Below are 24,977 nucleotides of genomic sequence, written 5' to 3'. Positions count from 1 at the left end.
TATATAATTCTAAAACTAGAATAGATTAACCAAGAAATACCAAAAATAATGTGTGCGCCAAAGTCGACTCTGTGTGCATCTTCATAAAATAAGTCATGTATTTGCTGTCAAAGAAAATATCTGTTTATAAAATACAATTGTGTGACATCATGTAAGATATTTTTTGGGATTTGAATGCCTGTAACAATATCCAATTAGTCTATTTTATTCAACAAAATATCTAATTGTCTGCTGACATCCAAAAAACATCTCTTTTTCTATAAACAACTTGTTAACAGATCAAACTCAATGGATAAACATTACTTTAATAATTTAATTTTAATATTTAAATAAATAGTTTCATAATTTATTAACCATATATTTATATCTCATAGTATATGATAGATCAACCCACTACAGACCTACCATTTATTTCATAGCTTCTTTAAAGGCACAAGATGACTAAGATAGTAGAAATTTATAAATAATGTGTTTTATTAAACATTTAAAAAAAAGACAGCACCCTTGTTACCTAAAAAAATAGAATCAAATAATATCAAATAGGGCTAATGTAAAAGATGCAGCACCAAATTCGTATACATAATTGCACAAACAATTTATCATTTACAAATGTTATTTCTGCAGATATTAACATTACCCCACCAAAATAGAAACCACAGAATTAAGCAGAAAAACCAAAAATTCCCAAAATTGTTATCCATACATATGCTTCTGCTTCTTAGTGATTTTTAGCTCTCTTCATATACAGAAAAAATTGGCCGAAACAACACGAGCCTTCGTATTAAGCTCGAACAACGTCAAGTTTGTGGCCGTGGTTCGTCCTCAGCTATCACCGAGTCTTCTAGCCCTACGTGACCTGCATTTGGAGTCAAGAATCATGCATTCGCCTTCGTTAGTCAAGTAGATATAATGATGCATCATTGTGTATGGTCAAATCATCGAAGATTTAACATACCGAATAATGAGACCAAAGATGGAGGTCTTGAAGATGGACTCGAGCTCACATCTATACCTGTTTAATAGAGTTTAGTCATGTGCTATCCATCAAGAAAACGAAAAAATACGAGCATGGTTGGACGCTTAGATTTGGCGTTTGATCCTAAATCTGAAATGTATTGAGTTTATGAAGGCATGCTCGAGTCACTACAATGGCTCAATTCCATGAGACGTAACGGCTAACCATCAAACATGCACGCTGATGACACAAAAGCGTACTATATTGTTTGAAGCGTATTTTAATCTGAGACGAATTGGAGTTTAAACTATCCGGGATCATAGTGAAGGACGATACCTGCGGTTCCAGCTGATTTGAGAAGGTCCGATTTCTTGAAAGTGTATCCGATAAAATTAGCATCTTTCGATGTTAACATCTGATCATTGAAGAATGCAAGAAAATTGACACGTCAGTAATCAACGAAAAAAACATTTTTGTTTCTAGTTCAATATGCTCAACTAAATGAGCCTAACATTTGATCCAATTTTGCAATCTTCTTCACAAGATTAATTCAAGTTTCAGAAAACATGTGAAATAACGAGATTACCTTCCTCCATGGTCCTACTCTTGGTGTGCTAGATGGTGGATTTTCTCCCTGAGAAAGAGAGGCAAAAACGTTAGCGAAAATCTATCAAACGCCACACAATGGTAACACTATATAGTCTTCAGTTATAAGGGAGAGCGAATATAAGAGGAGGAAAAGAAGTATGGTACATAACAAATCTCTTTTGTTAATACTCACTTCTTCAAACTTTTCGAAATTCTGTGTATCCAAATCTCCATTCACGACAGGTTTGTAGGCGGCTTCCATTTCATAGAGGCCGTCCCATTTAACACCTCTAAACCACGGATGTCCCTGAAATAAAACATAAACTCGAAAAATCACCAAACTAACGAATAGGAAGAAAATCAGCCCTCTACCGACACTTGAACTCACTGATGTTTGAGCTATAGTAATTGGAAATGCAATTACACTTGAGATGAAATTACCAAATACATTCTCAAATGAAACATTTTACATACCTTTATTTCATCCACGCCGCCTCTGGTCCCTAATCTTTTCTCAACATCACATAACAAACGACAGATAAGATCCCTCGCCTCATCCGAGATTTTTGGTTCTTCGGGAAACTTCAAGCATGTTCTCCAATTGATTATCTGATACAAAGGAAAGAGAGTTCAATGATGAAAGAATCTTATGTCAGAAAAGCTTCAACAAACGATGACTAAATAATTATGCAAATAAGAGACCAGCATTCATGGGAAAGGTTAGCGAATAAATTTCAAGATCGCATTATTTGAGAGTCGACTGAGGCTGTGTACCTTTCGACATGTCATTCTGGGATCATCGGAACAAAATGGAGGATAACCGATAAGCATTTCATACATTATGGCCCCTAAAGACCACCAGTCGCACTCCATTCCATATCCTTTCTTCAGTAAGACCTCAGGCGCCATATAATCGAGAGTTCCAACGGTAGAGTAGGCCTACAAGCAAGATTGTTGCGTGCAAAACAGCTTTAAATGTTGAAGATAGAATAGAAAAGCGAAAACGAGAGCAGATTTATATTGCAACTAAAGGAAAGGGAAAATGTACCAAGGCACGACGGTTCCGTTTCCATTGTAGCAACTGCTCCTTTGCCATTAACCAAGGAGCAGTTAACTCATCAGCATTCCCTTCACCATCGGTTTTAGAATCTTGAGACAAAAAGTCGTCATCTTCCAACAATATCGACGAGTATTTCTCCAGCGTCTTACACAAGCCGAAATCAGAAAGCTTTAAATGCCCGTTTTTGTCCAATATGAGGTTATCCGGTTTGATATCCCTAGAGATTGCAAATTAAAACAATTTCATATTCAATGGACGGATAACCCAAAGTTGCTAAGACACAGAAGGATGAGTGTATATCCACCTATGTACATAGCCATGCTGGTGGATCGAGCTGATAGCTAGAATACTTTCCGCCATGTAAAAGCGGGCAACGTCTTCGGAGAGGGTGTCCTCCCTCATCAATAAAGTCATGATATCACCACCAGGTAAATACTCCATGATGAGGTACAAAAAATCGGAATCTTGGAAGGAATAAAAGAGCTTCACTATGCAACGGCTATCAACCTCGACCATCAAATTCCTCTCGGAACGAACATGCTCAACCTATAAGGAATCAACTCATCTGGTGAGTGTCATCCCAGTCTGGTCAGACAAAGTACACAGCAATATCTTTTATGACTTTCATTTCCTATTTCTATCTTCTCACCTGCCCACGGCTAAGCATATCCGACTTCTTCAATTTCTTCATGGCGTATATTTCTCCTGTACCTTTAGCTCGACATAGTCTAACCTGCATCACTTAACTGAGTCACGTATGAATCATAATAAGCTAAGAGCCAAAGACATAATACCGTAGCATATCATTGACAACTCGGCCTTGTCTCATTTAGTAGGAAGTAAAGCAAAACCAACACATTCATCCTCTATCGTACATTCCTACTCAAAAAAATTTTAAGCAAAATCGAGCATATAGATCATCAGAAGCCAAAGGGGCAGCAGTTCCGTCCATTTCACAAAGACAAATGTCATATATGCCATTAATCAAGTGGCTCTTTGGAACACCGATCTCATGATTAGCTGTCGAGGTAAGCTAGTCGACTGTGAAGTCTACTCTAGCTTAGCTTTGGGAAGTGATTAACTGATTATAATGAACTCTTCTAAGTGATGAATCGAAAACTGCAATAACCTAATTGATGGTGTGTCGAGTAGGTAAATAAAAGGCTATAACCAGACATTTAACCAGGCAGAGATAGAGGTAATAATAACATAACGAAGAAGAAGAAGCCTTCAAGTTGTTTGATCTGTAGTAAAACTCTCAAGATTCTTCTGCAAATCACCTCTTTCCACTAACAAAGAACTAGATTATACAAATGCAAGTGCAGTATGTGAAATCCTATGCTGCAAATAAAGCATTTCTGTGGTGGAATAAAACCGGCATACCTCACCAAATGCTCCTTTACCAATAATAGTCAATTGCTCAAAATCATCAATCCCTACTTTGTGCCTCTGCAATCTCATATACTCAGTCTCCCTCTTCTCCAAATTCCTCAACAGCATCTCCTCCTCCTCACTCGACACCTGAGCCTCCTGCGCCCTCCGCTGCAACGTCCTCCTCCTAAAAAACCCCCCAAATTAAATACTCAAAAATGCAAAACAAACATAAATCCCCAACAAAATGTACATGGATTCACTTGATTCAATCACATTTCAAGAATCACTACTATAATTCGTTCAAATCAAGTCAAATCCAATCCCATCAACAACCCTTCAAAGAGCAACTACAAATTCATCAAATCAAATAAAAAAGCACCAAGATTTCACCTTTCACATCTCAAGAATCTTTACTACAATTCGATCAAATCAAATCATATCCAATCAACAACCCTTCAAAGAACAACTACAAATTCATCAAATCAAATAAAAAGCATCAAGTTTCACTTTCACATTACAAGAATTTCTACTCCAATTCGATCAAATCAAGTCAAATCCAATCAACAACCCTTCAATAAACAACTAAAAGCCATCAAATCAAATCCAAAAAGCATCAAGATTTCACCTTTCCATACGATCTTGCAACCCCTGCAAGTAATTCTTGTAGTGATTCTCAATAATCTGCTTCGCCGCCGCCGCCTTCTGCCTCGTCACCGGCGAAGAAACCGCCTCATCGGGCTCCAACCCAAAGGCCCGATGGGCCCGCAGCTTCATCTGCGGGCTCTCCATTCCCACCGCCCCGCTCCCTTCTCCCCCGCCGCCGCCGCCCTCCATCAGCAAAAACCCAGATCAAGAACGGCAGCTACTGCAGCAAAAGGAGACGAGGAGTGGAAGCTTCCTCAATAAAGGCGCAAACTTTGATGTGAATTCGGACTGTTTTAACCGTTTGCAGTGAGAATTACGTGGTGAAATGTGAAAAGTGAAAAGTGGGAAAGCGAAGTACCTGAAACAGGGAGCAGGAAAAGATAAAATGGAACTAGAGCTTCTCGCAGCTCTTTTCCTTTTCGTGTTGGGAATTTCGATGTGGGATCGATCAATCAGAAATGGTTAAAAAATCGGTGGTGGGGTGTGTGTGTTTATTGGATTTTGGAGTGGCAAGCTGTGAGCAAGCAGATGATTAGCTGTAATTTGTTTGGATTTTGAGTTAATCTATCTTGAATTGGAGATGTGGCAATGTGAATTTTTCAGGGGAAGATTGATTTTGTTAACTGTTGATTAAGGTTTGGATTTTTCTCTCTTTTTGATGTACAGTTTTGGAAAGCTAGGAAACGGAGTGTTGTGTCATAGTAAACTGTTTTTTGAGTGTTTAAAATTTGTGGGTTGGATTTTATAATTCATTTAGATCATGGAGGAAATATATTTTCTTTAATTTTTTAATGGATAAATAAATATAAATTTAATAGTCATCTTACGGCGGATTACAATTCGAGACCTTTTGGTGTTAGACATTACTTCTCTAGTGCTTCGATAAAGCGCACTCACACACACTAAAATTTCTTAGTTTCATTTTTGGAAAATTGCTAAAAGAGAGTGTGTCAAACCAGACTCGGATTTGGATTTGACTCTCGCTCGATAATGAGGAGAATGGGTGGTCTATGGGGGGGGGGGGGAGGAGGTAGAGGTCAAGTGGGGGAGGAGGTAGGGGTGATTAGGCCGATGAGGGTACTATTGAAAATTTCCATCCGTTCCATGTTAATAAATGCATTTTTTTTCGCTATGGAGTTTAGAAATAGTATGTTAAGTGAATAGTGAATAAAGTAAGAGAAAATAAAATCAAAGAAATTAAGAGAGAATAAAGTAAAATGGATGATTACTTTTTGGCAAAAACAGAAATGACTTAATTATGTTGAAACTTTCTAAAATAAAAAAATGACTTTATAAACATGGAACGGCTGGAGTGCATATTAAGTTTATTAGTTTTTTATCCTAAGTATTACTACATCCGTCCCCCAAAATTTGCTACACTTTGACCCGACACGGGTTTTAAGAAATGTAATGGAAAGTAAGTTGAAAAAGTTGGTGGGATGTGGGTCCTACTTTTAAAGTATTAGTTTTATAATAAAATGTGAGTAGGAATGAGTTAGTGGAATATGAGGTCCACTACCAAAAATGGTAAAAGTGAAGTGTATCAAATTTTCAGGGACGGACCGAAATGGTAATATTTATCAAATTTTCAGGGACGGAGGTAGTATATTTTGTTTCATATTTAATGTTTTGTTAAAACTTAACTGTCAATTGCGTTTTTTACTTGATTTATAAGTTAAAATATACTCCCCCGTCCCATTCAAGATGGCCACATTCTTGAGTGTCACGGGATTTTAGGAAGTGCTGTTAGATGGAATAAAGTAGAGAGAAAAAAAAGTAGTTGAATATTTTAATGAGGAAAGAGGAGGTTATTTCCAAAATTGAAAAGTGATCATCTTGATTGGGATAAACAAAAAAAGAAAAGTGATCATCTTGAATTGGACGGAGAGAGTACACCAAAACGTATTGTCTGAAACCAACAACTAACAGACTTAAAATGTGTAGAGCCCAAAAGGTTTTTTTGTGCAAATGCACAAGATCAATTTTGGATTTTAAATCGTAATGGACTGTTCTTTATTTGTGGAACTGATAAATGTTGATCGAAACATATTGTTTAGGATAAAAAACTAAAACACTTAAATGTGTTAGACCAATTTTTTTGAGCAAATGTATAGGACTTTTTCTAAACTTAATCCTAAATTTTAAATTGAATCTGATTTTATTATTAATGATTTTATTTTCTTACCAAATTAAAAGACATCATTAAAAAGGGCTAGGTCTATACAATCGAGATATAAAAATGATTATAGCTATAGAAAGATTTATGATAAATTTATACATGATTTTCAATTTAATTTGTAGTACATACCGTGTCACACCCAACTTTGTATGACTTATGCACTTACTCTAAATAAATTCAAAATTTTCAAATAAAATAATCCACACGGAAAATAATTGAAACACACATATTATATAATTTCAAAAACCAACATTTGTCAACTACATATTTCGAAACATTCTAAACCGTAGTGGACCCTCTCGCCACTCTATATACTACACATTTATATACATGCAAAAATGATGAGGAGGAGAAGGTTGCCAAAACGCGTCAGCCGCCAAACCTGATAACATATGGAGTTCCTACGACCCGAAGGTCCCTATATGTCCACTATGATTTCAGATCCAAGACATGACTATCACAGATCCTCTTTAATCAAATGATTTAATTAATTCTAATACCATATGCAAAGCATATCTATTGCACCAATCACATATCCATATCATATTCCACTCAATAATTCCAATTTAATATACTATTAATATATTTATTGCACCAAGCATACATCCCTATTATTACAATTAAACACATATCATATTAGTATCACATCGTATAATTCAATTATTCACTTCAATTTAACACATATATCAATTAATCATATAACGCATGTAAAATTAAAAATGTAATTTATACACACCTGATTACAACATATAAAATTTACTGAACTCCTGATCATGTTTCCAAATTTATAACCCTCGATCTGAAAGCTTATTCTTTCCCTTTATTTTATTTATTTTTTTTCTCTAAACTCTCTCCCTGTTTTTGTTTTGAAAACTAAGAATGAATATGTATAATTCTATGCAAATATGCACGTCGGTCATATACCGACTCACCCATTACACTTGGCAAGTTTTTAATACAAGTAGCAATCCTTAGTTAAACATATGGTGCTACGCGTCACTTCGTTATCTAATTGTGAGGAGAAGAGAACTTATACCAAAAATTATTATAAAAATCTAAACATAAGTATATAAATAAAGCTTATTTAGTATACTAGTCATATTTACTTTTGTACTCATATCTATGAAACGTACATATGTGTATATATATTCACAAAATACTCCCATGCAAATATTCACGTAATTGCACACGCACACTTAAAATTAATTATTTACTATTTATGTACACTTACACATATCCACTAATATATTCATGCAACATATAATTAATGCAAATAACATTATAAATATATAATGATAAATAAAATTATATCCATAGGCAAAAGATGCAACTTTCGGGTTAGGGATGTCACAATTCTTCCCTTCTTTAAAAATTTTGTCCGCAAAATTCATTTCTTTCTAATTTGCCATACGCAATAAAATTTCTAACCCGTAAATAGATGTGGATAGTTCTTTCTCATCTTTTCCTCTGTTTCCCAAGTCGCCTCTTCGGCTCCGTGATTTTTCCAAGTAAGTTTAACCATTGGAATAGTTTTTCTTCGCAACTGTTTGATATGACGGTCAACTATTTTGACTGGTTCCTCTATATAGCTTTCTTATGTACATCAGTATTTTTCAGAACATGCGAAGGATCAGATCGATAAAGCCGAATCCTACTGACGTAGAAAATATTATGAATATGTGCCAACTCTGGAGGTAATGCTAACCTATACGCCAATGGTCCAACTCTTTCAACAATATCTCACGGTTCAATATAATGTGGACCCAACTTACCTTTTTGCTCGAATCGCATGGCTCTTTTCTGAGGTGAAACTCACAAAAAAACTTTATCAAGACTAAGATAGTAAATCGCAGATCTCTGTCAATATATAAGATACTAGAATACCATATAAGCGTTCCTGCAGATAATGATGTCAAATCTTCAAAGCAAAATAATGTCGCAGTGTGTCGTCTTTCTTCTTCAAAAATAATATTAGTGCTCTTCAAGATGAAACATTGGTCATATAAATCTCTGAAGAGTTGATTTTCTTGCTTGCTGTATCCTATCAATTTCTAATTACACACTTCCTAGATCCAGTAAATCAACTAGATCACAAGGTCTAGAGACTCACAAGACTGGAAGTCTGGTCGTTGGTACGCAAGCAAACCTTCAAAACCCTCAACCACAGATACTAAACTAGCACAGGGAAGTAGGGATCGATCCCACAGAGATGGACTCGTATAGTACATGCATAGAGATTTGGAAACTATTTTTGGGTTGGCTGCTGCCACGCATATTTTGGGTTGAGGAATTTAACTAAGTGAATTTGGAAATAAAGTATGCTATGCTAACTGCTAGATCTAGGCAAAAAATGAATTATGTATAAGAACTAAATCAAATCAACTACTAGATCTGGGACTTCTACGAACATCTCTAGACCAAGGAGATTAAAACAAGTGGGGACCAAACTCTGAAAAAGGTAAGTACGGACAGAATCGAATCTGCAGCCTAACTAACTAAAGCATCAACTGAAAATGACTTCATCTTCTTCAACGAACACAAATAAATGCAGAGATCGAGAAAAACAAACTCAGATGTAGATTGGAAACATAATTTTAACGGTAAACGAAACAACGACGGAAATATAAACTGCTAGACGAAGCAAACCAAGCAGAACAAAATCCCCATAATCTCATGCACAAATTTCACCTCCCCTGTTCAGATCCACACTTCGGATGCTAAATCCACTCCGGATCCAAGCATCCGAACAAAAATCCAACCGAACACAACTTCAATACCACGATTCTCGAATCTCCTAAAATATTCAGCAACAAATTCAAGAGAACATCTCAAATAAACAAACCAAAATAGCAAGCATCATAATAATCAACACGAAATCTAACTTCATCAAAGCAAATCAAATGTAAATAGAACGGATAAACTGATTCAGCAACAAAAACAGCAAGCTCGACTTCCAAAAGTGAAGTTCGAGACTGAACTGAGTACCAAACAGAAATTTTAAAAGAACAATTGTTTCTTCGCCCTCAAGGGACGGTGATGCACTGATACGAGACTCCTGAAAACGAAAACCACCCCAAATTTCCCATATCCCTAGTGTGTGTGCTGAGAGCGTGACTGTGTGTGGAGTGTAACCGATCTGCCATTCTTGTTGCGCACTCCTTTATTTATAAGCTTCGAGGTGGGGCCCAGCGAGGTATTGATTGACTTGATTGCCCTCAGCTTTTGGCTTCCTTCCTCTAGCTTTTCCTCGTGATTCCGTTCCTGCTCCTCGCTAGATATCCTCCTCCAGCATCTCCTGGATCTAGCGCTACACACACACCTGGCTTAACAAAACTTGTTAGATCCAGCAGAAATGTGATGTTTTTCACTACATAACCAATGCATGAAATTAGCCTTATCAAACTGCTCACACTTAAACCATACTTGTCCTCAAGTATAAAGACAAGAAGAAAAGAAGAATAAGGCGAATTTCAAGCATGGTTATCCCCTTGACCGACTCTACAGACTCTAGACAAAACTCCTACACCTAGACACAACTGAGGCAAAGCTAGACACTAAAACAAAGAGTACATAATCACATAGGATGAAAACATATAAACACATATGCATGAACTGGTTTCAACTTTTAGACAACCGTCCCCACAAGATTAAGGTCAATCCAACAGGCTGCACTCCTCCAAATAGGCCCTTTTCTCCCCTCTACCTAGCCAATCTGTCAGCTCGTCAAGATAGCCTTTTACTTCCCCAATTGTTAGATTCACTCGATCACTCATTCCTCACCAGGGATGTTAGGACCGATTCTCTCTTAAGTTATTGCCAAACCACTGAAACCTCGGGTTATGAGAATTCCTCCTTCTATCCTCCGTCACTATCCCCCTTTTTTTCTTTTTTTTTTTTTTTTTTTTTTTTTTTTTTTTTTTTTTTTTTTCTGGACTTCGTCCAGCTTATACCTCCTTGATTTCCTGGACTTCGTCCAGCTTATACCTCCTTGATTTTTTTCTCTCTTTTTATTTCCTCCTCTGGACTTCGTCCAGCTTATACCTCCAGATTTTATGATTATATATTTTCTCCTTTCCCCCTTTTTTATTTATATTTTTTTTTTTTTTTTCTTCTCTTTTCCTTCAGCATTCAGTGGCAGACTTTTGACATATGTTAGCTCTAAGTGTTATCACAGGCTTATAACTCACCTCTAGAGTAGGGCTTCACAACTGAGCAAGTAAAGGCATTTACTATCGTTCTCGCTTCATTCAGATTGGTTCGGCTTACTAAAGAATCAGGCTTCTAAGTTGGAATACCTCCTATTTTCAATTGCTCTCCCTAAGGGAATCTGCCGTATTATATCCACTAGTTCATGCGATACAATCCTAGACCTACAACTCCTCAAAGCATAATAACACTGCATTGATTCCTCTCCCCCTCCCACTTCACTCAAGCTTGTCCTCAAGCCATCGTCGTGAAGGGGGGAAAACAGAGAATTCAATGCAGAATTAAACAACAATTTCACTTCTCACACTTAGACCGAGCAACGGGCTAAGTGGGAGAAGAATAAACCAACAGAAAACATAGAACTTCTCACACTTAGACCAAGCATTGGGCTAAGTGGGAGAAGATAGCATAAAACACAGCAACGCATGGAAATAAGACACAGAAAAGAAAAAAAACACAAAAACTAAAATTTACTTGGTCTGGGGAAATTGTTCATTTCTGGGGCTGGCTCCCGCGAGAGCCAGACGGTGGTGGAACACTGGGGCGGTTTGTTTTCACTTTCTTCTTCGCTGGTTGCTCCAGCTCTTCCTTTCCTTCTGCAGCTTGATCGAGTCCTGGTTTCCTCATTAGCATTTTCGTCCTCGGTGGATTTGGAACTTTCTCGGGAATAGTCGGGGTGGTCAACTGCTGGAATGGCTTGATCGAGGGACTGCTGTGGATGATCTTCTGTGCCTCGCCACTTCGGCCGATTTGGTTAGGGTTTGTAAGCTTAGAGAGAGAATGACAGTAGAGAGAGGGAGGAGCAAGTTGTGAAATTATTATGTGGAGAGAGAAGGTCGGTTCGCATCTTTTACACAGAAGAGAGAGACGGTTGCAGGCATGACATCAGCGACCGTACTCCTCCATAATTGTCGGCATTTTGAATTTCAAATTATAACTTCCCTCCTCAACTGCTCCTTCATGCACTCTTCCTCTAATTGATTCCCTTGACCGCGACCTAAAAAAAATATGAAGACCCCAGACTCCTGGGTCAAGGTTAAAGTACGAGACATAAATCCCCTTTGAGTTTGGGTCTTCGAAAATATTTTTGGAAATTTTTGAATTTTTATTTTGTTTGGATTTTCTTTGTCTTCTAAAGCAATTAAACTATGTACAATTACCTTTGAATATTCTCGAATCCCCTGGATCAGTGTGTAAAAACATAACATTTCCCTTGACCCAGGAGTTCATCGAGAATATTCCTTTGTCTGGCTAAGTGATAACTGAGAGCGCACGTAGTGGTATTTCCTCCACTACGCATAGCTCAGAATTATCCCTATAGACTTTCAATCTATGGCCATTAACAAGAAAAGGGACCGAGTTAGGAGCACTTCCCTGGATTTCCACTGCTCCGTGTGCGCGGAGGCCAACGATGGTATATGGACCTACCCACTTTGACTTCAACTTCCCTGGCATTAGCTTGAGTCTGGACTGAAATAGAAGTACTTTCTGCCCCACCTGAAGTTCCTTGACCCGGAGGTTCTTGTCGTGCCAGAGCTTCGTTCTTTCCTTGTACCACATTGCTGAATCGAATGCCTCTAGCCGTAGTTCCTCCAGCTCCTGTAATTGCAGCTTCCTTTCTTCTTCACATGCCACAGACTTCATATTCATTTCCTTAATGGCCCAGTATGCCTTGTGCTCCACTTCCACGGGTAAGTGACACATTTTCCCAAACACCAACCTATAAGGTGACATCCCGATTGGTGTCTTGTAAGCAGTTCTATACGCCCACAAAGCATCGTCAAGGCGTTTACTCCAATCCTTCCTTGTGGTGTTAACTGATTTTTCCAAAATACTCTTTATCTCCCTATTAGAGACTTCAGCTTGCCCATTCGATTGGGGGTGATATGGTGTAGACAATCTATGATGCACGCCGTATTTCCTCATGAGCGCTTCTATAGTGCGGTTGCAGAAGTGTGTTCCTTGATCTGAGATAATCGCTCTAGGAACTCCATATCTGCTGAAAATGTTTGACTTCAGAAACTTGGCCACCTCTTTAGACTCACAAGTGGGCGTAGCCTTCGCCTCTATCCATTTGGAAACGTAGTCTACAGCGACCAATATGTAAGCATTTCCGTACGACGACGGAAATGGGCCCATAAAATCCATCCCCCAAACATCGAAAATTTCGCAGATCACTATGGGCACTTGGGGCATCTCATCTCGTCTCGAGATTCCCCCTGTCTGTTGACACCTTTCGCAGCATTGACAGTATTCAAAGGCATCCTTGTTCAATGTAGGCCAGTAGAATCCACTGTCTAGAACTTTCCTTGCGGTTCTCCTTGGTCCGAAATGCCCTCCACACGCCAAGGAGTGACAATGATGGAGTACATCTCTTTGTTCCCATTCAGGAATGCAACGTCGAATTATCTGATCTGCACACATCTTCCAAAGATAAGGATCATCCCAGAAGTAATATTTGGCTTCGCTTTTAAGCTTCATCTTCTGGGCCCGGGAGGCTTCCTCTGAACTTGGCACCTCTCCCGTGACCAAGTAATTTGCCAGGTCTGCGTACCATGGTTCTGCGTTACGTACGCGCTTTCCTCGATCAGATTCTCCTGGACCGGTTAAAACTAAGACAGATTCCCAGCTTATCGGTCTAGGTGGTTCGTCCATATAGTACAAATGCTCTTCGGGAAAAACATCGGGAATAGCCTCGTCCGTATCTCCTTGATGAATTCTACTCAAGTGGTCAGCCACTCGATTCTCTGTTCCTCTTTTGTCTCTTACTTCCCAATCAAACTCCTTTGACCCAAGAAGATAAGGGCGGAATTTTTCGAACGAGTAGACGACAGCCAACATTTCCTTCTCCGTAGTATCGTAATTCTTCTGAGCTTGATTTAGTGTCTTGGACGCATAGAAAATTACGTAGTTTTTCCCATCTATCTTCTGCCCTAGGACGGCTCCCACAGCGAAATCGCTCGCGTCGCACATTATCTCAAAAGGGTGATTCCAGTCCGGTGCCCTGATAATTGGTGCGGACACTAGTCTCTCCTTGAGCAATTGAAATGCCCTCTTGCATCCCTCATCAAACTCGAACTCCACATCGTTGTGCAGCAAATGAGTGAGTGGTTGCGCAATTTTTGCAAAGTCCTTGATAAACCTTCGATAAAACCCTGCGTGACCGAGGAATCCTCTAACTTCCTTTTGATTTGTAGGGTAAGGTAGCTTTGCAATCACTTCCACCTTTGCCTTGTCCACTTGTATTCCTCTTTCAGAGACCACATGACCTAAAACAATCCCCTCAGTTACCATGAAGTGACATTTTTCAAAATTCAGAACTAGATGTTTCTCTTGACATCTTTGCAGCACTAGGTCAAGGCTGGCTAAACAAGTATCAAATGAGCCTCCATATACAGTGAAATCATCCATGAATATCTCGATGCATACCTCTAGTAGATCCGAAAAAATACTCATCATACAACGTTGGAATGTACCTGGTGCATTACATAGACCAAATGGCATCCTTCGGTAGGCATAAGTTCCAAAAGGGCATGTAAATGTGGTCTTTTCCTGGTCCTCTGGGTTCACGAAAATCTGGAAATAACCGCTATATCCGTCGAGGAAACAGAAATACTGTTTGCCAGCCAGCCTCTCTAGCATCTGGTCAATGAATGGTAAAGGAAAATGATCCTTTTTGGTGGCTTCATTTAGTTTCCTATAGTCGATGCACATCCTCCATCCAGTGACCAGTCGAGTAGGCACCAACTCATTCTTGTCATTCTTCACCACTTGTATTCCAGATTTCTTCGGTACCATGTGAACCGGACTGACCCACTCGCTATCTGGAATAGAGTATATGATTCCAAGGGACAGTAGTTTCAGAACTTCCTTGAGCACTTCCTCCCTCATGTTTGGATTCAGTTTCCTTTGTGGATCACGCCGAGCCTTTGCCCCTTCCTCTAGTCTGATGTGGTGCATGCAAAGATCAGGGCTAATTCCAACTAGGTCAGAAAGTGTCCACCCTATGGCCTTCTTGTTCCTCCTTATTACTTCCAGCAGCGCACTCTCTTGGTCTTCAGTCAAGCGGCTGTTAATTATCACTGGACAAGTTTCTCCTTCCTCCAGGTATGCATACTTTAAATTTTCAGGCAAAGTTTTCAACTCCTTCTTCAGTGTGATGGCTTCCTGAGGTAAAGGGTTCTCCGCCTTACTTCTTGTCGCCATTTCCTCTAGATTCGCTCCCTCGTCTAGGCTCTTCTCCTGAGCAGACCTGGCTGATTGGAATGATAGTGGCTGGTGGCAGAATGCCATGATCGCTTCATTGATCTGATCATCTGTCAAGTCCCGTGTGAAAAGAGTTTCACACCATCCTGTCACCTCCTTTTCTACAGTCTGGCTCAGCTCCGAATTGTCAAACTGTTCCTGCATTAGTTCAGTCTCAAGATATTCTTGGACTAGGGGGTTAATTACATCTACAACATGCAAGTTTTCAACATCAAGCGGTTTTTTCATAGCTTCTTCAATGTTGAAGGTGTATTTCTCCCCATGATAGTCCAGGCATATGGTTCCATCAAACACATCAATAACAGTCTTCGCGGTGCGAAGGAAGGGTCTCCCCAGTAACACCCCACTAGACTCAGCAGATTCATTACCCCTCATTTTTATCACATGAAAATCAGCTGGGTATAGGAAATCATGCACTCTGACTATGACATTTTCCAATACTCCCTCAGGCGATATGCATGTTCTATCGGCCAACTGAATCACTACTTTAGTATCGACCAAACTGACTCCCACCAATTTTTTATATATTGACAGCGGTAGGACATTTATCGAAGCACCTAGATCACACATGGCATGCTCAATTTTAATATCACCTATAGAAATAGGAAGAGTGAACATACCTGGATCTGTACACTTTGACGGCATCCTCCTCTTTTGTATCACGGCGGATACATTTTCTCCTATAACAATCTTCCCATCAGGTTTGGTTTTTCCTGCTATGAATTCCTTGATGAACTTGCTGAAGGTGGGTATTTTCAGAGCCTGCAAAAAGGGTAGGTTAATCTCCAGCTTACTAAATATTTCCACAAGGTCCTCAGTATCATCTTTCTTTTTCTTGGCTTCTCCTCGATATGGGAATGGTTTGGGTCGCTTTACTGCATTCGTGGAACTCCCTGCTGGGGCTGCACCTGTCTCCCTGCTTCCCTCTTTAAGTTCCAACTCAGGTTCTGGATCAAGGAAAAATGGGTCACTTAGTCGAGGCATAGATCCCCTTAAATCTCCCTCCTGGAGGTCATCCTGTATAGGAATTTCTCTGAGTCCAGGATCATCTCCTCGAGACTTCTGATTCCCCTTTTCTCCGTTCATCTGTGAGGGTGTCTCCTCGTTTATCACTTGCTTCGGTCCTTCATAGCCTTTCCCCGATCTCAAGGTAATTTGACTAATATTTGCTCGGTCTGGTGGTTTGACAGTGGCAGGCAATTTCCCTTCATTTCCCCGCATTTCGTTCAGCGACGTGGCCAACTGGGACATCTGCTTTGCCAACATGTCCATGGCAGACTTCTGCTCCTGCTGGGCATCTTGAATTTTGTGCACCACGTCATTGTTAGCCTGCATGTTATTCTGCATGTGTTGTTGGAAATTTACCAGGTCATGCACCATGTCATCAAGATTCCGCTGTGGTCGGAAACCTTGAATTGAACTGGGATTAAATCCTTGATTTTGATTGGTTCCAACCACCTGGTTCTGGCGAAAATTTCCCTGACCTCCTTGATTATTGTTGTACTGGGTTGCTGGACCTGGGTGACTCTGTTGGAAATTTTGATTGTTTCCTGAATTGTTCCTCTGATGCGGTGGCACATAAGAATTCCCTTGGTTGCTCTGGTTCCTGTTGTTCCAGTTATGCTGATCCCCTTGGTTACGGAAATTCCAGTTGTTCAACCCCTCTTGCTGCTTCCCTGCCCAGTTAGAATTATGCTGTGGTCCTTCCTGATTCCGGCTGGGCCATGTCTGCTGGTTCTCCGCTGGACCTGGGTGTTGTGACTGTGGTTGTTGGTTCCCTTCAGCCCATCTGAAACAAGGATTGTCCCTCCATGGTGCCTCCTTAATCTTCCACTGGTTCCAGTTGGTATTTTGATTACTTTGATTCCAATTCCCCATTGCATTCACTTGAGCTTGGAAATCTCCATCGAGTGAGGGATTATTGTAAAATTGAAGCTGATGTTCCTCTTGACCTGGGTTTTTTTCCTTATCAGTCGACCCAGGGGTATTTTTCTTTTCAATGGCATTTAGCAGTGCCTTCTCCAGTCGATCTATTCTGTCTCTAACCTCTTCTCCTTCTCGTTCCTTAACTGTGTTCGCGGAGCTTCTCCTCATGATAGCACGCGGGCAGTCATACGCCTTCTTCGCGTCGATTAATCTTCCCAGAATCTCGCGTGCCTCGCTTGCCTTATTCTTGGTGAAATTCCCCCCGCTCGAGGAATTCATTAAGTCCTTGGACTCAGGATTTGCCCCTTCGTAGAATAGATAAAATGTTTCAGCCTCCGTCATCCTGTGATTTGGGCAAGCGTCAAGCAGGCCTTTAAACCGAGACCAATATTGGCTTAAAGATTCATCGTAGTCCTGCTTACACTCTTGAATTTCTTTTTTCAAAGCGTTTGTCTTATTGGACGGAAAGAAATAGTCCAGGAACTCCAATTTGAAATCCCTCCATGTGGTGATCGAGTCAGGTGGAAGCCTCAGCAACCAAGTGTTTGCCTCTCCTTTCAATGCAAATGGAATCGCTCGCAGGCGATAGTCCTCCTCGGTAGTTTCGTTAGGCCTTTTCTGGATGCTACATAGCTTACTAAACTCGTTCAAAAACTCATAAGGACACTCATTCCTCCGTCCAGAGAATGTAGGTAAAACGCCCAGCACATTCGTCTTGATCTCAATAGACCGCTGACGTTGATTTGACACTATGGCATGAGCTGGCTCTCCGTCGAGATGTGCAGTTAGCGAACCAATCTCTGGGTCTAGGTCCACTAAGTTTGCCATTACAGACTCCTCTTCCTCCCTTTCCGAATGCTCAGTTTCTGACGACGACCGTGAATCCTCTTTCCCCGATGAATTCCACTCTTCTTCACTCCCTGATTCAAACGGAAATGGATCTACAGTTGACAACCCCGATCTGGTAGTTATGGCGGATGTTGATTCCCTGACTTGCCACTTCAACTGCACGTTCCTTGACCAAGATGGGTTGCTCCAGATTCCTGACCTTGAGCCCTTGCTCATAAACTGCCAAAAGCGAAATTCAAAAGATTAAAACTATTTACACCAAATCTCTAAACACATAAACAAACTACGCCATCCATCCCCGGCAACGGCGCCATTTGAAGAGTTGATTTTCTTGCTTGCTGTATCCTATCAATTTCTAATTACACACTTCCTAGATCCAGTAAATCAACTAGATCACAAGGTCTAGAGACTCACAAGACTGGAAGTCTGGTCGTTGGTACGCAAGCAAACCTTCAAAACCCTCAACCACAGATACTAAACTAGCACAGGGAAGTAGGGATCGATCCCACAGAGATGGACTCGTATAGTACATGCATAGAGATTTGGAAACTATTTTTGGGTTGGCTGCTGCCACGCATATTTTGGGTTGAGGAATTTAACTAAGTGAATTTGGAAATAAAGTATGCTATGCTAACTGCTAGATCTAGGCAAAAAATGAATTATGTATAAGAACTAAATCAAATCAACTACTAGATCTGGGACTTCTACGAACATCTCTAGACCAAGGAGATTAAAACAAGTGGGGACCAAACTCTGAAAAAGGTAAGTACGGACAGAATCGAATCTGCAGCCTAACTAACTAAAGCATCAACTGAAAATGACTTCATCTTCTTCAACGAACACAAATAAATGCAGAGATCGAGAAAAACAAACTCAGATGTAGATTGGAAACATAATTTTAACGGTAAACGAAACAACGACGGAAATATAAACTGCTAGACGAAGCAAACCAAGCAGAACAAAATCCCCATAATCTCATGCACAAATTTCACCTCCCCTGTTCAGATCCACACTTCGGATGCTAAATCCACTCCGGATCCAAGCATCCGAACAAAAATCCAACCGAACACAACTTCAATACCACGATTCTCGAATCTCCTAAAATATTCAGCAACAAATTCAAGAGAACATCTCAAATAAACAAACCAAAATAGCAAGCATCATAATAATCAACACGAAATCTAACTTCATCAAAGCAAATCAAATGTAAATAGAACGGATAAACTGATTCAGCAACAAAAACAGCAAGCTCGACTTCCAAAAGTGAAGTTCGAGACTGAACTGAGTACCAAACAGAAATTTTAAAAGAACAATTGTTTCTTCGCCCTCAAGGGACGGTGATGCACTGATACGAGACTCCTGAAAACGAAAACCACCCCAAATTTCCCATATCCCTAGTGTGTGTGCTGAGAGCGTGACTGTGTGTGGAGTGTAACCGATCTGCCATTCTTGTTGCGCACTCCTTTATTTATAAGCTTCGAGGTGGGGCCCAGCGAGGTATTGATTGACTTGATTGCCCTCAGCTTTTGGCTTCCTTCCTCTAGCTTTTCCTCGTGATTCCGTTCCTGCTCCTCGCTAGATATCCTCCTCCAGCATCTCCTGGATCTAGCGCTACACACACACCTGGCTTAACAAAACTTGTTAGATCCAGCAGAAATGTGATGTTTTTCACTACATAACCAATGCATGAAATTAGCCTTATCAATCTCCTACCAGACAACTCTTATAACTGATTCTTAAATTCTTGAAACTCAAATGAAGACGGTTGATAAGTAGAAATAAAAATAAATGCATTGCTCAATAGAGAAATATGTCTCCTGATAAGGTGAAAATCCAGATAAATCTTCACTTACAATAAATCAAAAAGCCGATCTAGATAATATAAGAAAAACTGGAACAATATATTGATTACCGTAAAATATCACTTGATCCTGTCTCGATGATTATATTACCATTTCTTTTAGTTGACAAGCTACCTTGGTTCGATGAAGTGAAAACCAATCTATACCCATAATAATATCAAAACTTGTGTATGAACAAGAGAATCAATATCCGCTGGCAGCTTAATTGATTTAACTCGCAACACGTTCTCTAGAAAACCGTATATATTGAAATAATACCAGCTCATAATCAACAAACATAGTTCCTTGATTAAAGACAAAACCTTCTCTGCTTCTTACCCAATACACTTCTTTGCATATATTTAGCATTGAGTTCTTTAGAAAAATCGGCTGAACTGAATACCAGAGGTTGTATCGTAGCTTGTGGGACCGTTTCCCACCAAGAATAAGTATTGCTTCAAATAAGAGATACCCTATAATTAAAACCTTCTTCTGACATATAACTCATCTGAACATCAGCTCTATCACTTTTAACTATATCCCAGCCTCAGTCAGATTAGTCCCATAAAATCAACAGCTTCTACTTTTCCGAGCTCTTTGAATTTTCTATCTCTTTACCATACCACATCATTGGACCATGTACTCTTTGTTCTAAAAGCATGGGTAATCCCCATATGATGCAACATGTATATGAGATGTTTCTACAATTAATTGATGATGCGGCTGACCCTTCTCTCCTCAGTGACATATGTTCATGACAATACAAATGCATATGCAACTTATAACTAATCTGTATCGTATGATATGCCTGAATGCTATGTCCCAGCGGGATTCTATCCCCGCTCTGATACCACCTAAACTGTCACACCTCAACCCTTATGACTTATGCACTTGCTATAAATAAATTAAAATTTTCAAAAGTACACATATTATAAGATTTCAAAAACCACTCTTTTATCAAGTACATATTCAAAATATTCTGAACAGTAGTGGGACCCTCTCACCACTCTATATACTATACATTTATCTACATGCAAAAATATGATGAGGAGGAGAAGGTTCCTAAAACGCATCAGCCGCCGACCCCGATAACATGTGCAATTCCTACGACCCATGTCAATGAAAAACTTCACTGATATCTTATTCCTGAAAAATATTAGTGGTTTATATGAGCCACAACTCAGTGTATATAAACCTTATCTTTAATTCCACTTCCAATCAATCAAACATATTCTTTAACCAATATATAAAACAATAATCAACAAATATTAAAATAACTCCATATAAATATGCATATGCCCCTTTGTTCATTTTATTATTATGTGACAGTTCAAGCCTGGTATCTGCCCGGGATTTTCAATATGCCACTATGATTTGACCCGAAGGTCCCACTATAATTTGACCCGTAGGTCCCACGGTGAATTGACCCGTAGGTCCCAATATGATTTGGCCCGAAGGTCCCAATATGATTGACCCGAAGGTCCCAATATGTCCACTATGATTTCAGATCCAAGACATGACTATTACAGATCCTCTTTAAACAAACGATTCAATTAATTCCAATACCATATGCAAAACATATCTATTGCACCAATCACATATCCATATCATATACCACTCAATAATTCCAATTTAATATACTATTAATATATTTATTGCACCAAGCATACGTCCCCATCATCACAATTAAACACATATCATATCAGTATCACATCGTATAATCCAATTATTCACTTCAATTTAACACATCAATTAATCATATAACGCATATAAAATTAAAAGTGTGATTTATATACCCCTGATTACGACATATAAAATTTACTGAACTCCTGATCATGTTTCCAAATTTATAACCCTCGATCTGAAAGCTTCTTCTTTCTCTTTATTTTATTTATTTATTTTCTCTAAACTCTCTCCCTGTTTTTGTTTTGAAAACTAAGAATGAATGTGTATAATTTTATGCAAATATGCACGTCGGTCATATACCGACTCACCCATTACACTTGGCAAGTTTTTAATCCAAGTAGCAATCCTTAGTTAAACGACGTGTCACTTCGTTATCTAAGTTATCTAATTGTGAGGAGAAGATAACTTATACCAAAAATTATTATAAAAATCTAAACATAACTATAAGGGAGGGAGTGATCAATTTCTAACTCATCCCTTAGTTGTTAACTATAATTAATTTAAGACAATGAGATTTTAGAAATCTTGTAATCTTTAATTTACCATGTATAATTTCATTTTTCATTTTTTAATATTAAAAAGATAATATCAACTATCAAATTTAGGGTTTAGAAATACAATATCAATACAGTGTATGAAATACATCAACACGAAGACATAATAATGTTAACACAATTTCGTATTGACATTTTACAAGCATAATGTTGACATATTATGTAAGGTATGTTGACATAAATCTGTTCGTAAAAAATACGAAAATTCGAAAAAAAATTCAAATTTTTTTTAAATTTTGACGTCGGAACATATGCATGTAGTATATCGTTGGAATCCTTATAAAATTATCATTAATTTGATATATGTTTTATGAATTTAAAGTTTTGGGATTTATTTTAAAAATTAGTTATAACTAACTTGACATTAATACCCATATTGATTTTTATTGGAATTAACCATATAGCTTTATTGACGTTTTTTTTGGTCGTTTTGATATTTCATGGTTGATGATCTAGGCCTTTAATTTGAATATCTAATGACTATTATTGAATTATAGTTAATAATTCAGCATTGAGTTAGCAATATAACACTCCCCATAAATATATAAATAAAGCTTATTTAGTATACTAGTCATATTTACTTTTGTACTCATATACCTGTGAAACGTACATATGTGTATATATATTCACAAATTACTACCATGCACATATTCACGTAATTGCACACGCACACTTAAAATTAATTATTTACTATTTATATACACTTACACATACCCACTAATATATTCATGCAACGTATAATTAATGCAAATAACATTATAAATATATAATGATAAATAAAACTATATCAATAGATTGCAATTTTCGGGTTAGGAATGTCACATGCTGTATATAGTTAAAAAAAACAATAAGTCTATGCAACCAAATTTTGTACAACCAAAAATTGGTTTATTTGAGTAAAAAAGTAATTTATTTATACATTTAATTAAAAAGTATAGACATATATATAGTATAGAGAATGTGCATAATATTATGGTATTTGTGTATAATTTTTTAAATTTTTTTAAACCATAAAATATAATTAATGCATACTTTACTACAAATTTAAAAAATAATAGAGAAATAATTCAAATATAAAAATAAAAAATTGAAAATGAGGCCAAAGACTAATAAATTGGTTTTAATTTGTTAACTAACTATATCTATTATTTTAATATTTAATTAACATATCAAAATTACTAATATAATCTTATTTTGATTGTATAAAATTTGGTTGTTTATCATTGCTAACTAAAGAAAATTCTAATCCTGCGAGAGAGCAAATATGTATTATTACTTTTTAAAAAAATTTACTTATCAATCATGAATCAATTTTAAATGTAAACCACCTAAATATTCCAATACTCTATTACATATTCAATTTATATACACCTATCATATAACTTTATAAACCACATGGCACAATTTGATAACATGATTCGACCTCTATATCCATACGATCGACCAGTGATATGTGTTTTGGCCAGTGGATTTTTACCAATAAATAAATAGTAAAATCATGATTATATAGTCATTTCAATTTTCAGGTGTTGGTTTATTCAAGAATCATCATTTAGTTTGTCTAATACCTTTTGTCAATGTGATATTATTACATTCCACCAAACGTGACATTTGGTTTCTTGAATCTTGTCTTTTCTGATACTTATTCACGGGTTAAATCATTAAGTGCAAAAGTAATGAATATAACTACAGTTATATTCAGTTATTCAAGATTTTCAAGAAATAAACAAAAGTTCATAGTATTATTTTTTTAAAACTTCAAAATCTAAGCCATCAATAAACCTATAATATAAATTGGATCAATGATAATAGTGATCACTTATTGGATAGTGCACTAATTTGTATTGTAAAAGTTAATACACATTTCGTTCGCGATTACATTTCTTAATTTTTTTGGCGGCTTGAATTGTAAAAAATGTGAAGTAATATTGTAAATTGAATGAAATATTAGTAAAATGGTAAAATTTAGGTAAGGCATATTTATTATAATAAAAGTAAAATAAGACAATTAATTGTAGATATAATATTAAAATAAAAAAATAAAAAAGTGAAATGAGACAATTAACAGTAGATATAATACTAAAATTACAAAATGAGGTGTGCAATCGCGAACAAAGGAAGTATTTGATAATTAATATTACTTGGTTTAAAGATATAAATGAATTAATCCCTTATTGTCGGTGAACAACGAATATGTAACATATAAAAAGCAAATTTTAATCAATGAAAAATAATGTGTATATACAAATCATGTGATCCTTCCACTTCACATTAATTATAATGGATCCACCTATATATAGGTATAACTTCATTCCCGGTTGGACTAAAATACAATGTCGTGTCATTTGCAATTTCCATATCCACTTTCATCTATGCCTATTAGTCTATTACTATGATTAAGAAAATTAATTAAATGATGGTTGCAACTTAGCAATCAAGAAAATGAAAGAAAACGTAGTTTCCTTGAAATTTCCGTTTCCTTGCATCCTCATAATAATAATTAGTCATATTTTCTAGTGCAATTAAATTAATGTTAAATGTATTACTTTTATATGTCCGTGTCTTCACATTTTCACATTTAGACTAAAAACCATTTTCAGTTATTCGTTCCATGCCATATGATGAATGAAGCCTTTAAATTTGAATTCATTTACCAATAAAAAGAAAAAAAGAAAATAAGGTGGCAGATTTTTTCATTTTTAATTTTTCTAGTAGAGATGATGAACAATTCACATTACAATTTGCAGAAATATTGGGTCACAGACTCACAGCACACTGAAGTAATAATTGAACAAGTAAATCAAGTTATGCACACAGTTGATTTTTTGAACCATAAAAATTACAAAAA

At 37.5% G+C, this 24,977-nt stretch overlaps 1 protein-coding gene and 1 long non-coding RNA gene across 5 annotated transcripts; both read right to left on the bottom strand.

Moving 5' to 3' along the window:
• Positions 1-558: 558 nt before the first annotated feature.
• Positions 559-5,314, bottom strand: LOC125201277 (uncharacterized). Of its 4 annotated transcripts, none has more exons than XM_048099320.2 (13): positions 4,981-5,314; positions 4,603-4,910; positions 3,987-4,161; positions 3,253-3,336; positions 2,908-3,149; positions 2,592-2,820; positions 2,318-2,482; positions 2,018-2,152; positions 1,737-1,850; positions 1,542-1,589; positions 1,292-1,370; positions 956-1,012; positions 559-856 (listed from the first exon to the last, which is right to left on the bottom strand). In XM_048099320.2, exons 2-13 carry the CDS (start codon positions 4,809-4,811, stop codon positions 798-800), a joined length of 1,596 nt encoding a protein of 531 aa, XP_047955277.2. In that variant the 5' UTR covers positions 4,812-4,910; positions 4,981-5,314; the 3' UTR covers positions 559-797. The 4 variants fall into 4 exon arrangements, with proteins under 4 accessions (XP_047955277.2, XP_088921809.1, XP_047955278.2 ...); XM_089065683.1 differs by having other exon boundaries at positions 4,603-4,871; XM_048099321.2 differs by having other exon boundaries at positions 4,603-4,842.
• A 1,699-nt stretch (positions 5,315-7,013) lies between these two features.
• On the bottom strand, positions 7,014-7,663 carry LOC148932911 (uncharacterized). The gene is made up of 2 exons (XR_016135040.1): positions 7,538-7,663; positions 7,014-7,202 (listed from the first exon to the last, which is right to left on the bottom strand). It is a non-coding gene; the product is annotated as an uncharacterized LOC148932911 (long non-coding RNA).
• Between the last annotated feature and the right edge of the window lie 17,314 nt (positions 7,664-24,977).

This window comes from Salvia hispanica, chromosome 2, assembly GCF_029641045.1.
Source record: "Salvia hispanica isolate PSC_SH4W2 chromosome 2, Shi_PSC_v1, whole genome shotgun sequence".
NCBI classification, from domain to species: domain Eukaryota; kingdom Viridiplantae; phylum Streptophyta; class Magnoliopsida; order Lamiales; family Lamiaceae; genus Salvia; species Salvia hispanica.
The sequence above is the reverse complement of the archived record's forward strand: the minus strand, read 5'-3'. Positions and strand labels throughout refer to the sequence as shown.